The sequence below is a fragment of the Pelecanus crispus genome, chromosome 3 (genome assembly GCF_030463565.1).
Source record: "Pelecanus crispus isolate bPelCri1 chromosome 3, bPelCri1.pri, whole genome shotgun sequence".
In the NCBI taxonomy this organism is placed as follows: domain Eukaryota; kingdom Metazoa; phylum Chordata; class Aves; order Pelecaniformes; family Pelecanidae; genus Pelecanus; species Pelecanus crispus.
In genome coordinates this window covers 9,338,945-9,353,609 of record NC_134645.1, presented here as the reverse complement: position 1 = coordinate 9,353,609, position 14,665 = coordinate 9,338,945, and the positions used below count along the sequence as shown (strand labels likewise).

The 14,665-nt window shown below is 39.1% G+C and overlaps 1 protein-coding gene across 1 annotated transcript in view; it reads right to left on the bottom strand.

Annotated features, from left to right (window-relative positions):
- The window catches only part of PCSK2 (proprotein convertase subtilisin/kexin type 2), a 107,988-nt gene that overhangs the window by 43,843 nt on the left and 49,480 nt on the right, over window positions 1–14,665 (bottom strand). The window contains exons 3-5 of the mRNA XM_075708073.1: window positions 12,187–12,300; window positions 10,406–10,514; window positions 8,410–8,447 (exon numbers count right to left, since the gene is read on the bottom strand). Coding sequence (XP_075564188.1) covers window positions 8,410–8,447; window positions 10,406–10,514; window positions 12,187–12,300 — 261 coding nt within the window. The remainder of the gene's footprint in view (window positions 1–8,409; window positions 8,448–10,405; window positions 10,515–12,186; window positions 12,301–14,665) is intronic.

Genomic DNA, 14,665 nt, shown 5'->3' with positions numbered 1-14,665 from the left:
CTTAGAGTTAGAAGGTCTTGAAGATCTACTCTGTCTTATTGCAGTTGCATGCTGCCCTCATTAGTATAGTTTGAAAGCATCCCAGGGGAGTCTTAATAATGTGACTAATATCTGTCAAGACATGCTGCGTTCTCAGGGATTTTAATGGACCAATTATATGCTTTTTCATTAATTAAAAAGCTGCATTGTTTATTCTGTGTGGAATTGGCAAAACCAACGGACATCTAAATCCAAAATTTCAGGGAGAGAAGGTGGGATCTTCAGAACAGACATTCTCATGTAAATCCACACAGACTACATTTTGCAAGTGTCAATGCCTTTAAATAGTACATGATCATTCCAGGTTCTTCTCTTAAAGATTAGTATATGTGATCATAGCTTATGTTTTCACAGGATTTTACTGGATGTGTAAATTTAAGGAATGTTCTAGACATCATTAGCGGACTGAAAGAAAGATTCACAATTACATCAGTCAGACATGGTATCACTGTTGACTAATTCTGCAACTGAGTTAAAGTGCCACTGAAGTAAAGTGATTTACTTTCTTACAAAGTAATTCTAAAAAACATGTGCTAGCATCAAAATTATTAAGTCCTTGAACATAGCACAGCCTTTACGCTCTCGTTTGCACGTATTCAAAGTGAGATTCACCTCCTCTAACAAAATCCAAATCACAACTTGCCTGCAGAATATATCCAACAATCCCAAATCTACACCAAAGCTTATGAGTAAGAACAGCACAGGGAACATGTGACTGAAGTATGCAATACCATATCCATTTAACTTTCACAAAACAACATCTACACAGCACTGGAAGCAGCCGAAGGGTCATCAAATACAAGCTCCTGTTCTACAGTAAAACATGTTATCCTAGGCTGGGCAGTCATGTTTCCGCAGCTCTTGGTATCATTATTTGCTCCGTTGAAGCTAGGAAGCCTATGCCTCTTACTGTGATAATTAAAAAAAAGGAATACACAGTAGAACAAACATTAAAAACCTGTTATTTATATGATCTGCCAAATTTCTGATTGCTCCAAACTTAATGGAAAAACTACCATTGACTTCAATGAGGCCAACATTTTATTAGACATTGTGCACTGCTATTCTGTTCCCCTGTAAGAGATGTTCATTATGCTTATTGCTTCTGTTGGGAATGCAACAGAAATGAAGAACATTATATTTAAATCAAAGCAATCTGAAATAGGGCAGGCATTTAAAAATATCTTAACCACCTACATAGCTACTGAAAAGTAAAATATTAATACGGAGAACATAAATGCATACAACTAAAATCAAACAATGCAAAGCAAACAACCATGTCAAGATGAAGTGCCAGGACAGAAAGAATTGAATAAATTTCAAATGAACCAAATTAATTTACAGGCAGAGTGAAGAAGAGGTCTTTAAAGTATAGGAGGTCATCTGCATCTTTATCTACTGTATTTAGGCTATCATGGTTTTGCAGAAGAAAGCGGACTCCTCGTGCCTCCCTGCTCTCCTCTTCTGCAAGTTTGGCTTATCCAAAGGGCTCGACCAAAACTCTCCTTTCAAAACCAGCCACGTGCCCACTAGTTAACAGGGGGGTTGTGACTCTCCTTGCCAAAATCATCACTGGGCCCAAAAGTCTCTCCCTAACACCTGTCAAATTTTGATGAAGCTTTGTGAGGGACTAGTGTTCCCCACACATACCATCTAATTCAGACTTCCCTGGTGATACCCTGGTAGCCAAAATGCAACTACAGCATGAATTTTAATTAACTTCCACTTCAATGCTGATGGATATTCAGGGATTTCAACACTGGTTAGTGTCTTAAACACTATGAGCAGTTAAAATAACTACTCTTTGAAAAAAAGAAAATTAAAAAAAGCTTCCAAATGGAAAAATCTTCAAAAATAGTTTTGCCTTTTTCAACCCAGAATGTGGTATTTTCACTTTGGGGAAACAGAAGCTCTTTATTTCATTTTGTTGAAACCAGTTTTAAAATTACACAGTGTACACTGTCTCCAGGGGACTGTGTATCTGACCTTGTTCTCCCAAGTGGACCATGTACCAGAGTGGGATTTTGTTGCTGCTGTTTTAATTCAGCATGTTCTAGAAGGCAAATATTTAAAATCAGATTGAACTGATAAAAAAAAAAAAATCACTTTTATTTTCCCATGGACACTTTGATTTTATAAAACACTCATCTTTTCTAGCAAAAATATTGTTCTAATGGAAGATTTCTGGCCAGTTCCAAAAGCTAATTGGTCTGCAGAAAGGAAGGTACTAACAAAACATAGCAATGCCAGGTCCCTCCATGGCAAACAGTGAGGACTAACATCTTTCCTCTGCTTTTCTTGTCCAAATAAAAGAAGAAAATATTTCCAGAAACTTACTTGGAGAAGCCCTGGAGAGAAGCACAAGCCAATTTCAAAAGTGCAAGCCAGAACTGATGCAGAAACGTCCTTATCTGCTCTCTTCCACCCCTGTGCATTTCTCATTTCAACAATCTTAATTTACTTTCCACAGATGATGCCTTAAGTGAAAATTAATACCACTGCTTAATGATTAAAGCGATTAGCCACCTTGCACTTTCTCAGTGTGCAGCTGATTAATTAAGTACATTGATTATAGAGAAAAATAAATGCTGTGGACAATGTGTGGTCTTTAGCTTGCAAAGCGAGTGTCTTTGGCACCATTTGACATTGCCTGCACACCAGGCATGCATTTAACTTGAAGATTATGCCCTTCAGGTGGCTCTAATATGGAATAAAGAAGGAAACTTTTTGCAGCATTCATTGCTCTGAAAATAATCTCACCCAAATGCCACTACAATATGTTAGTATCTTTCTGATTCCAAAGGAATGGTACTTTGAGGATATTTTATAGCCAGTGCAAACCAGTGCATGCCCCTGAAGAGGCCAGCATCAGTGGAGCAACGCCAACTCCAGCTGCACAGACAGTGCTAAGCACCAAGCCGCACAACTTGCCAAGCATTCAGGGTCCAGATCTCCCATATCGGGCTTTAGCAAAGCAGTTAGCAGAACATCTTTCAGTGTGAGAAATCCAGTTTTCAGCTGCAAACGCAGCTCTGTATGTGACACAAATCATCTTCCCTTAAGGCAATCACATCTCCTTCACAAGTTGCAGCCTCCTTTGCAGAAAAAGATTCTATCTAGGCCCTCATTTCATCATATGAAATGATCCAGAGGAGAAACAGTCTTCAAATTTTTTTTGCTGTTCCATCTTTTTAATTAAGTTGAAGGCTAGAAAGCTTTGATAACATCTATGATTACAAAGCATTTTTATCTTTCATGAAGTAAGAAGACACTGACATCTCCTTTACACAACACCATGGCTTCTCTCTCCCGTTAGCAGTGCTCATATTAAGCAGCTGTAAGGCGGAGTAGAGAAACTATACAGTCATCTTATTTAGAGTGCAGCACACAAGCTCCACTGTAACAAGTACCCGCAAAACCAGTTACTATCAGGCGCAGGGGAGGACAAGACTGTTTGCAGGACCCCATTATGTCTTCCAAGATACGAAGCATTTTTTGTACATGCTAAACCCAGCACAGCCTTCCAAGCACACAAAGGACCCCATTTGCCTGGCTGATCTTATCAGAGGAGGCATCACCTCTTTTTCAGCCTTTCGTATGTTCAGAAAAAAAAACAGACTGCACAGAACAGAGAGATGAGCCCAGAAGCTGATACTGCACAGAATAACAGAAAAAGATAGCCAAGTCTGCAACAGAGAACTTCATTCTCTTCCCAGTAACTTCTAATTTATGCCGGTGAAACTTCATTGTCTCGCATGTCTTGAATGATCATCTTCTAAATGCTAAAACCAGCCTCCTAGCTGCCAGAAGCTACCTGAGCAGCATAAACAGCCCAACAGAAGGCCATCAGTTTCAGTTGCTAAGGCGTCAGTCAGCCTGGCATTTAAACACTCGATCCATCGTTCTATCCTGGCAAAAAAGAGGTTTCGTTTTGTCTCAACGATTTCTTGATGAAATTTCTGCCACAATCTACTTAAACAGCATCCATCAAACAATGTGCTTACTAGATTTTCAGTGTTAGTAGAAGAATGTTTGTGAATTTATCCCAGTTTTTTGTTGATAATTTTTAATTGTTATGCTAGTGTTTATTTTAGAAAACCTATTGGCAAAAAACCCAACCCCAATGCAACACCAAAAACCCAAATGAAACCAAACAATCTAAAATCCAATTAGTGTTGCAACATCTGAAACAGTTTATTCTGTCCCCTGTTTTGTGATAATGCATGTATTATTTCAACATTGCAATTAAAATAGGTACTAGCATCAATGGCCAGCATGCAATCTTGCCCAGAAAATACCTTTGACGTATTATAGCAGTAAAGCTTTATTGACATTAAGTGTCTAGTGCATGTGCTCAATAACGCTTTGAAATGCGGTAGGAAATGGCAGTATAACTGTCTCGGGCTCTTTTGAAAACCATGCCATAGGAATCAGATCTCATAAAGCTAACTGAAATAATTCGCTGATGCCAGGCAAGGATGAACCCGACTGCTATGGCTTGTCTTTACGTTCCCTGGGGATCCCCTGTGCTGATATTAATGACAGTGCAGAGACACTGGGAGCTTTTCAAGGTCTTCAGAGGGTTTCCAACAAATTCTGTCTTGGAAGGGCAATGTTCTTCTCACCACCAGTTATAGGTGAACTCTATTTGACTTGGGCAATTACATCAGAGATTTCTGTGGGGCAGATCATCAAGGTCAAAGCGGCACGGTTCATCTAATATGCAGCCCTTGTTACTTCACTTTTCTTTCTCGCTCAGATGCTGTATCTTGGAGAAGTCAGTCCTGAAAATTGCTGGCTTTGTATGTACAGTCTGAATTGAAAGAAAACCATGGAGTATATTAGGCTTCAGCTTTTTAATTATCAGTTCATAATGAAGGGTTCTCTTTGTGGGAAAAAAATAATTTCCTGAAGGCTGAACCTCTGCAGGGTTTCCAAGGCTTGGAGGAAAATATCGACTGTTTGACAATGAGTCTCTCTGCATTCACGGTGCAGAATGGAAAATTCCAGCTTCGCCATAACCCCCTGGATCCCAGAAAAGCAAATAGCTATACTGCAGCAAGCTGGGAGGGGGTGCTGGGAGAGCAGTCCATCCAGGCCATGAGCAGGCACATTCTTTTCCATGTGCATGAAGTGCATTAAAAAGAGAAATGGATGATTCAAACAGTAAAGCTCAGAAACTGCAAAGAAAAATATGGACAGAGTGCGCTCCATATGATAGGTCATAGTTCAGCAACTTTTAGGAGAAAATACAAAATGTTTTTTTCTTTAGAAAGCTCTTTTTCTTCCCTGACCCCCCATTTTGTCTAAGTGCTAACCCCCATTAAACTATTCAAGCAAGAAAACCAGCAAATCAAAACCATAAAAGCCAAATTAAACTGAGTAATCAAAGCCAAGTTTTTATACTTGAAAATGCTCCAGTGCACTGGAGCACCACCTTTGAGAGACTTTCTAATAGTTCCCAATTTTCCAAGCAAGATGCACAGACATTGCCAGGGTATGCAGGCATTTACACACTTGAGAAACAAAAGCTGTAGGCTTTTAATTTCCTAAAAACAAACAATATAACAAAGCCTCCCCAAAATGCAAATGTCGTGAAATACCAAAAGTGTGGTATAGGAATTGTACAAGGGTGACTGCAATTACTGTGCCAGCCCGAAGCAAGTTAACAATTCATTCCCAAGAGACTCATTTCATTGCATTTTTAGGTCTAAACTCATCTTTCCTTCAGCTGAATTTGAGTCCTTGTCTCTAGTTCATACCCAAATTACTACCTACTGGGAAAAAAGGCCCCCATGGTCTCTGAGACACAGCCGATGCTATCAGAGCAGGATCTCCTCGGACTCAAGGAGGCCTGCGCAGCCTTGCAGCGAGAGGAGGAGAGGCAAAGTGCAGGTGAACCAAGCCCTGCAACCGCTGTGCTGTACTTGGGCGAGGGAGGAGACGGCAGATTTTAGCAGCGGGAGCAGGAGTCAACCTTGCCCTTCAGCCAGCCACCTCTCAGACACAGCAACTGCAGCTGGCTCTGCAGGAGGAGGGGCCAGCACCTCTTACTGGTTACCAAGTTTACCCTTTTACTGGTTACCTTGCACGTAATGTGCTAATTTATCAGCACGTTTCCTTGCTGTGTCCTCTGGTATACTCAGCACGGAATGAAAAATGAACCTTAGGCAAAAAAGATGAACTATACAAACTCAAGCTTTTTTTTTTCCCCCCCTTTTTTTTTCCCCAGTGCTGTGACAGCCTAGAACCACAGATTTCATGTGATACCTCCTATTTTTGTATTTCTGTATTAAAAGCACTGGGGTGGTATCTCCTTTAAGACTGATCTTTCAGACGGGGTTTCTGCTTCTCCTTTAATGATTGTCTTACCAACCACTCGGTTCCTCAGTCTTTTCTCCCCTGTATCTGGCTATTGATCTGCCTTGCACAAGCCATGCCTAATTCTGCGTTTTGCATTGGCCAGACAATCTTCTTTTGTCCCTCCACAGCCTGATCATTGCTCCACTAGTGGACCACTCCTTGCTTGGACAAAGTCATTCCTACACAAACCTTTTTCAGATTCTCATTTTGAGATCAGTGTCCTCACAAGTCTTTCACAACTGCCATTAAAGGTTTTTTGTCCCCATATCCAGATAGCTTTTCTTCTCCAATTTTAATCCTAAAATTTCTTTTCTGGACTCTCAGATTTCTCTCCAGCTCCACAATCTTCTGATTTCTAGCATCATGTCTGTGCATTGTCATTCTCTGTGTCATCTTCTATTAATTCTAGAATACTCACTATTGCCACTCTAAAAACAATACATTTCTGCTAAGCCTGACAAATATTTATCCATCAAACAGAAAATATTTTTAGAATTAAAAGAGAAAACATTGTATTACTGAGAAACCTATTTTTGGTTTCCAGGCATGATCCCAGGTTCACTGTTAACAACAGAACTGTTTCTGTTTGGAATTATATTAGATATGGTGTACAGACTTTTTGCTTGTTTATTTGAAACATGGCTTTTAGAACCAGCATATTCCCACATACTTTGTCCACGCCTGCTGCTGAAAAGTGAGTAAAGAGCACGTGCTTTGCCCAGATCGTATGCTAGAACATACACACAGAGTACCATTCCTGCAAAGAAAAAGGCTGCCTTTTACAAACTTCTTTATTTGTATCAATTTATGGGAACATCCTGCTGAGTTATTCCTCTTGGGAGAAAATTTTGCAGTCAGGACACAGGGTTTAACCAGCTGCTATCAAGCCAGTTCATAAGGAGTGAAACTGGCCATCATGCACTTCACCTGTGTGGTCAGCTATTTCCCAAATTCCTTGTCCAAAGTAAACACTTTCTATATCCATTTATTCTCTACCAAATGTGCTTTGCTACTTGCACCAACAAATTGGTTTTCATCCTGTGCGTTACTATTTTCCAAACTGCAAGTATGTAAAAATAATTGTCTTACTCTTTCTCATTTTGGAGCTATTCTATCTGAACGTCTCATGGTTTTACCAAAATTCCCAGCTGTCTTTTGTTCTTCTTTTCATTTAATTGCAATTGCAGACTAAACCACATTGCTCAGCTGAGGAAGCGTCGGCTTCCCTCAGGAAGCCACTGACTGCAGGAGAACAGCAAGACCTAAAGCAGAGGCACTGCAACCCGCCCCGGCAAGGAGCCACAGCTTCTTGACGCCCGTTGCCCAAGGGACTGCCACAAGCGCAGTGTGAGAGCAGCGTACCACAAAGGCAACCTCCGGTCCATGGGTGCTGGAAGCCCTTGTAGATGCCTGGAGATAGGAGTGCTAGTATCAACGGGGGGTTGGGGAGAGCCTGGAAGAATTAAGAAAGATAAAAATCCTCTAGCCCAAAGGTCTGAAGGCTGAGGCAGGTTTGAGGAACAATCAATTGACACAGTGTGTGCTGAGAATATACAATCTGCCCTGCACATGCTTTGGAGCACTGGATCAAATCACCTGTTATAAAGGAATTAAGCTGTTTCTAGAGGTTTCAAAGGCTAACACGTGCCTTGCCACAGCCCACAGCTCCATGGCCCTCCAAGTGACAGGTGCATTCCGCATCTTAATAGCAGGATTTAGAGCCAATTCCCAGGTTACTCATTTCTGTCCTAAATCCAATACTGCAAGCTGCAGCTTATTTAATGTGAGGTAGCACTGTCATTCCTCCACAAACAGTCTTGTCACCTTTCCATTCCTTGCACAGGCAGTCCCATTTTTAGTCTGCTTCTTTCAATGTGAAATGTATCATCTGTAAGATCAGCAGTCCAGCTGTACTGTAGTTCCACTCACTATTTAAAATTTTGTAGCAGCGGGACTACAACAATTAGAAAATCCACATTTTTACAGAAAAGGTCAGCATGTACTTACGTAATTTGATGCGAGATCAGGATGCAGATAATCAATTCCTGCAATAAGATAATGACAGAACAGAAATCAAAGGTTAAAAGTTTCAAAAAAGATTTTCTAATGATCACAGAACAAGATTCCTTTGCAGTCATAGGAAAATTATCATGGCAAATGATGCAACTGGTTGACATGAAATTCCAGTTTTTAAATGTGGACTTTTAAACTGGTTTACCATTTCTGATGGTAAAAAAAGTCAAAATCCAGGTGCCAATTGAAAAGGTGAGCTCAGCGACAAAATTTATTGACCTGTTTTGTAGACTAGATCATATTTACTTATTAAGATTAGTTTAAATCACAATTTATCTTTATACAAGTTCTACCATCTCAAAGCATACCAAAACTAACAAGATCAGTAAGCACTGGATCAGTACAGGATATAAAAAGGAATATTTTAACCACTGAAAATTGTAAACTAAGTAGACAGAAAATTACCTAAACTAGACTTAGACCTAAACTCCACATTTTGGATTATGTGTATGAAAGAGAACTTTCAATGTTGGATTAGACCATTTTAGCAACTATCTGAGTATAAGCACCGCACCTTGGTAGTGTGCTAGAGATTGTAACAGGGCAGTGGTGCGGAATATACTCATTCTAATGCATGGTATCTTTCTACATATGGCAAATATACAAATCCCAGTAGACGGTGTAACAGAAGCTGCAGATCTACACTCAGATGGGATAAGCTGACCTATTACATATCCAGTTAAAACACTCAAAGAAATGGTCACCAATCTCATGTTACATTTTGATCATTACTCCTCCCCGTGTCTCCAACTACCACACTATTACATGCTCAATTTTATCTGCACAGAGAATGTCGTATTATTGTGGTTATCCTGATGAAACGATTACCTCCCATTACGTAGGGTCCTTAGCACTAGATTTGCATGAAGATACCCTTGTATCTGTGGAGAGCCTTCCTGATCCAAATGGTAGGTGGACAACAAAAGCCTCAATGAAGAATCACGTTATTCAGGTGCTCCCTTCCAGAGTTACCGGAAGTGAATATAAGGCAAATTACCCCCTTCTGTAAAAGCTGTATCTGATGGGCCAACAGCTTTATTTGGCCTGAACCTCAAATAGTTTGTCATCATCCCCATCACAGTCGTGCCTAGCTATTCTGAAAGCTAAGTCCTGCGTCTGTGCGATCTGTGAAATTGTGATTTCTCATGACATCACATGACAGATCATCCCTCACATGAGACTGACCACTCATCAATATACAAATGTCTGATTCTACTTTCTTACCTACACAAAAACCTCGTCTTAGGAGTAAGCAGATGAGGAACAGAAATAAGTGAGGACAGAAAACATATGTGGATCCAGGCATTTTATTTATTTATTTTTAATATTATTCAGTCACCATAAAAGGAAGACATTCAAAATTTAGCCCAAAGAAAAGTGTCGAGAGACTGCACAGAATTCCTGTACTTCAACAAGGAAGCCATGAGTAGAACAGCTGTGACTTCAACTGTACCTTTTATCTTCATCTTCCTTGAACTTAGCCTCAAATTAGTAATATATTTAATATGCAGGTCTTTATTGACATTCAGCATGAAAGTGTTTAATTATTTCAGCTGTCAAGTATGACTTTGAGAATAATGTAACGGAGAAAACGTTTTCTTAAGTACTTTTTGCACAGCAATTACGTCCCCCAGTCAGTGCCTACAGAAGTCAAGCAGAGTCTTTCCTTTGGCTTAATGGCCATTATAGTGTGCCCTGGAAGATATCTGAATGATAATTGCAAACTACTTTTAATGCTTGGATATCCATGCTTCAGTATCCCTAGTGAAGTCTTTATAACGTATTTTCCCTGAAGATCTCAAAGTCTTTATGGAGGCTGGTAGTCTCAGCACTATAAGCAATCCATTATTACTTTTTAATCTTTTTATTACTTTGATTACATGGAAAAAGCTACTTAAAAATACTAAATTAGCATGCAGTCTTCACTTACCATCATCCATAATTCCTATGGTAACTCCCTTCCCCGTGTATCCCAGCTCCCATGCTTCAGCTACATTAAGGTCAAGTCCAGGAGTCCCATCTGCTTGACCAGTGTTAATCTAATACATCAGTGAAAAAGGAAGAACAGGTTTTTTTTTACTTGATAGACACATTTCGACAGCCACTGAATTTTGCTTTATATCTTTCATATATCTTTGGCATGGAAAATATATCCCATTTGCTTTGAAGTACACATCTGTACGTCATCATATTGACTGCAATAATGGTAAAACAAACCAAAAAAATGCACCAAACAAACAAAAAAACCCCAACCCCAACTGTAGGTAAATTCACTTCTTTGTGGTTTACAAGATTTGATTAAACACTGAATCTTTTGGACCCAGAAAAGGACTTTTCTACTTAAGCATGTCAGGGCAGTGGGTCAATCCAGACAAAAGTTAGACCAATGGATTTTACAGAGGACTTTTTTATGAGCAGGAAACGCTTTTTCCTTGAAAGCAGGGTTTTACTGGGATTCATGACCACTGGGTTTAGTACAAGAAACAACTTTTGATAGCCAAGTTAGCCCTTCTTTGGACAGGGAAGTTCACTAGATGAACTTCAAGGGTCCTTTCCAACCTTGTGTTGTGTGTGATTCTATGGTTCTGCAGTTCAGGCATTACTCACGTTCACCAACCTCATTCACAAATTTCTCACGTTCTGTGGGAAAAATAATATGGCTTTTGCTGTTCCAGAATTTTCTGCAATTTTGTGTCAGACACACCTCATTTCAAAACACATTTTAGTATACTTTATAATCTAAAAACTATATAGCTTCATAAAAATTTTGATATTTTTATCACTGCAACATTTTGATTGAAGTACCAGAAAGAAGTGAATTAATCCACACTTTAGTTTATCATCCCATCAAGGATGAAGTCCCATTCATATTAATGTGCCCTCATTCACCTGTCTTGTTTTGGGGGGTGGGGGGAAAGCCATATTGGATGGATTCATAAACCATAAGAAATAGATTAAAAGGAAAGAGAATAAGAAACACTATTCTTAATGCAAAAAGAGCCTTCTTAAGTTAACAAGGTAGTACTGCATTTACTAAGTATTTCATCACAAACAGGTTGCAACATTAAAACTGTACAAAATTACTCTATCAACTTCTTAAATAGAAAAATATAATTTTGGCTGCTTTTATGTAAAAATTTAATTTTTCTTTTATGACTAAAGACTTCTCCCTCTAAAATATGCGACATGAAAAATTAAACAATTTAACAAAATATTAATTGCTTTTGACATTAGCTTAAGCCAGAATTCATCACTTTTCAGCTGTTCTGCTTTTGATAGAAGAAAATCAATTAATATTCAAATTTCCATAAGAAAAGAAAACCCTCAACTTTTTCTAGCCAGTGCACTAGAACTTTTTGTTATAATTCTATAACAATATTTTACCTGGCAACAGCTCAAAGACATGATTCATATGCAGTTTTAGGGGTCACATCAGCACACCAGGAATGCCCACAGGACACCAATACAGTTCTCTTTCAAGCCTTCTAAGGATCTTTCCGTTGACTGAAATGAAATTTAGCTCTTGAAACGTGCTGGGTCTTCCCAGCATAAAAGAGGTACAGTTAAAAACAACAGGACAGAGCCTTGGATCCATTCCCAAGTTCTTGTGACATATTTGGAAAGAACTCTTGCAAAACATTGCAACAGCACAGAATGGCTTGAATGCCAGTTGTTTAGTTATGATTATCGCGGTTTTCATTCAAAACTTACCAGGTACCATTGCTTCGTAAATAAAGGATCATTCATGTTGATGTCAATGTCATTGATGTCTCTATATCCTCGTTTCTTTCTGCTGAAGCCTTCCTGTTGCACAGCTTTCTTTACCTGGAAGGGTTAATTTTTACATCTTTAGCTCAACATTCTTAATCACAGATACAAAGATTTTTTTAACCTTGTTTTCATGACCAATAAGGATTATGAAATCACATTGTTTGTGTCAGTGTCATTCATTTGCAAATTCTAAACCTGTGGCTGATTTCAGTCAAAATTTGCAAAGACATAGAGAGCTCAAGGACTACTACAGTGGCTATGTGGTGGAGAGACACCCACAAGTGTCCTATCTGGAGGAAAGCTACAGCTTGAACGTGTTTTAGATACCTGAGAATTTGCATAAGAAACAGCCTCTGTTCAGGTATCATTAGTGTCATGGATCTTCTTGCCATATTTTTCTTTTTCATAGCCACCAATATAAAAACATTGCTATTAGAAGCTAAAATTATTTAATTAATTCCCAATATGTCACTGTTCGAAGCTACAGGCATTTGATAAAATGAGGCCGGTCTCAACCATGCTTTTACTTTTTCAGATTTTTCTCCAGGGCATTTTCAGAGTATTAGATAGCCTTTCCTTCCAAAGACATTTGCTGGGAGAAAAATATCTGAGGTTGTGTGCTTTCATCATACTCCTGAAGTTCTCAAAAACACGTCTTGTAGAGCAATCTACTTTCAGGGATTATCCTTGCAATAAATAAGTGATAAATAAATACATTGGCAAGAAAAACTACATGGCAAAAAAGCCACTAAATGGACCAGACTGGCTAAACTGTAAGATATAAAAATACTGGTTATGAAACACAAGTAGCCATAGTTTTTAGAGATCCTTTCCTTTATGAACAGCAAATCCACAAAAACATTTAACTAAGCACTGTAGAAAACAAGAAAAGTTAGACACAGAAATATCTTTGGAGGCAGGAACTACACGTCAGACCACAATCATCTTATTTGTACCCATGTAAAAGAGCACTCCTAAAGGAGATCACCGAACGGTTGCAATTGTTGTTATAATACGTGCTAACATGTTCTTAGACCTTGCAGAAATGCTGTCCAGTTTGGCATACTTTTTTTGTACTCTTTAGCCTAACACCTGGAAACAAGGTAGCGTAAGTCCCAGCATTTAATTCAAAATAAAAAAAATTAAAAGAAAAGTCTAGCCCTCTTGATCAGAGAGGGACGCTTAAAACCATAAACCGAGTACAGCAAGAAGGCAGCAAAACCCCTAACGTTTCCTTTTTCTTCCATTTCATTTTTGTGAAAAAAAGGCACGGTTATTAAATTAATCTAGTAACTTGGAGAACCACTTCTACATGTGTGGCTTTGGCATTTCTGATTAAGACGACGTATACAGGAGTTACACTGCTGTGTCACAGTAACTCATGTAGTGTCAGCCAAAATCAATAGAGGAGAAATTCATCTAAAGGCTAAATCAGATCTTAGGCCAGCTGAGTCATTCTTGGAGGTGTCCTTCTGTCTCTGTTAATTAAAGCAGGAGCCTCAAAAGACAGTGCTCAGTGAGGTGCCTAAGGCTGAGATGAACCTGGGATCTAACTGATGGGGCAAAAACCTATTTTCCTCCCAGCCATATTGCTTTGTTATAACCCTGAAAACCTAGTACCAATTCATAGTGAGTAGGATGGGGCAGCGCGCCCTGAAAAGGCAGTATCAAATGTTTCTAAAAATCTACTTGTATGAATTCTAACTCCCTAACTAAAGCTACCAAATAATATTGAACTGGTAGGTGCTTTCATTTATACGTGTGTTTCCATTACTGTGCAGGTTCATTAAAAACAGAGCAGACTGAAAAGAAAGAAAAAAACTAATACCAAATAAGCTAGAAAGAGGACAGTGATTAAGTAGGACCCATACTAGGTGTACTTAGTGGTGCCAGGTATCTGAACAGAGTAACGAAAGGTATAAGCACACTGTTTGATACCTCTAAGATAAGGCTCAGTGATGCCATGGAGACAACAGAGCAATCACCTGTCATTATGCCTTCCTCCGTCACCACCCCTGCCTCTCTGCTTGCGACTGCAAACCCCGAGCTGTCACCACAGAAAATAATTATGAACAGAAGCCAACCCTCACTTAGAGGGATGCCAGAGAAAAAGATTTCATGCGTTTGTGCTCCCACGCAAGCTTGCTGGCTCTGCAGGACCTGCTGCATTAAGGCACTGAATTAGGATTTAGTACAAAAGGATTTCTACAAATTAAAAAGCAATGCTTCGGAGCCCTGGCTTTTCTTCACAACAACCCAGAGGAAGTGGGGGAGCAATTTACAGAAATAGCACAGGCTGGTTTCCCTCTTCAGGATCATCTCATTTGTCTGATTTGCTCCATCTTCACAATAAAATATAATTTATTTTTTTGTATATTACATTACATTACAGTATAATTTCCTGAGACAAGGAAATATA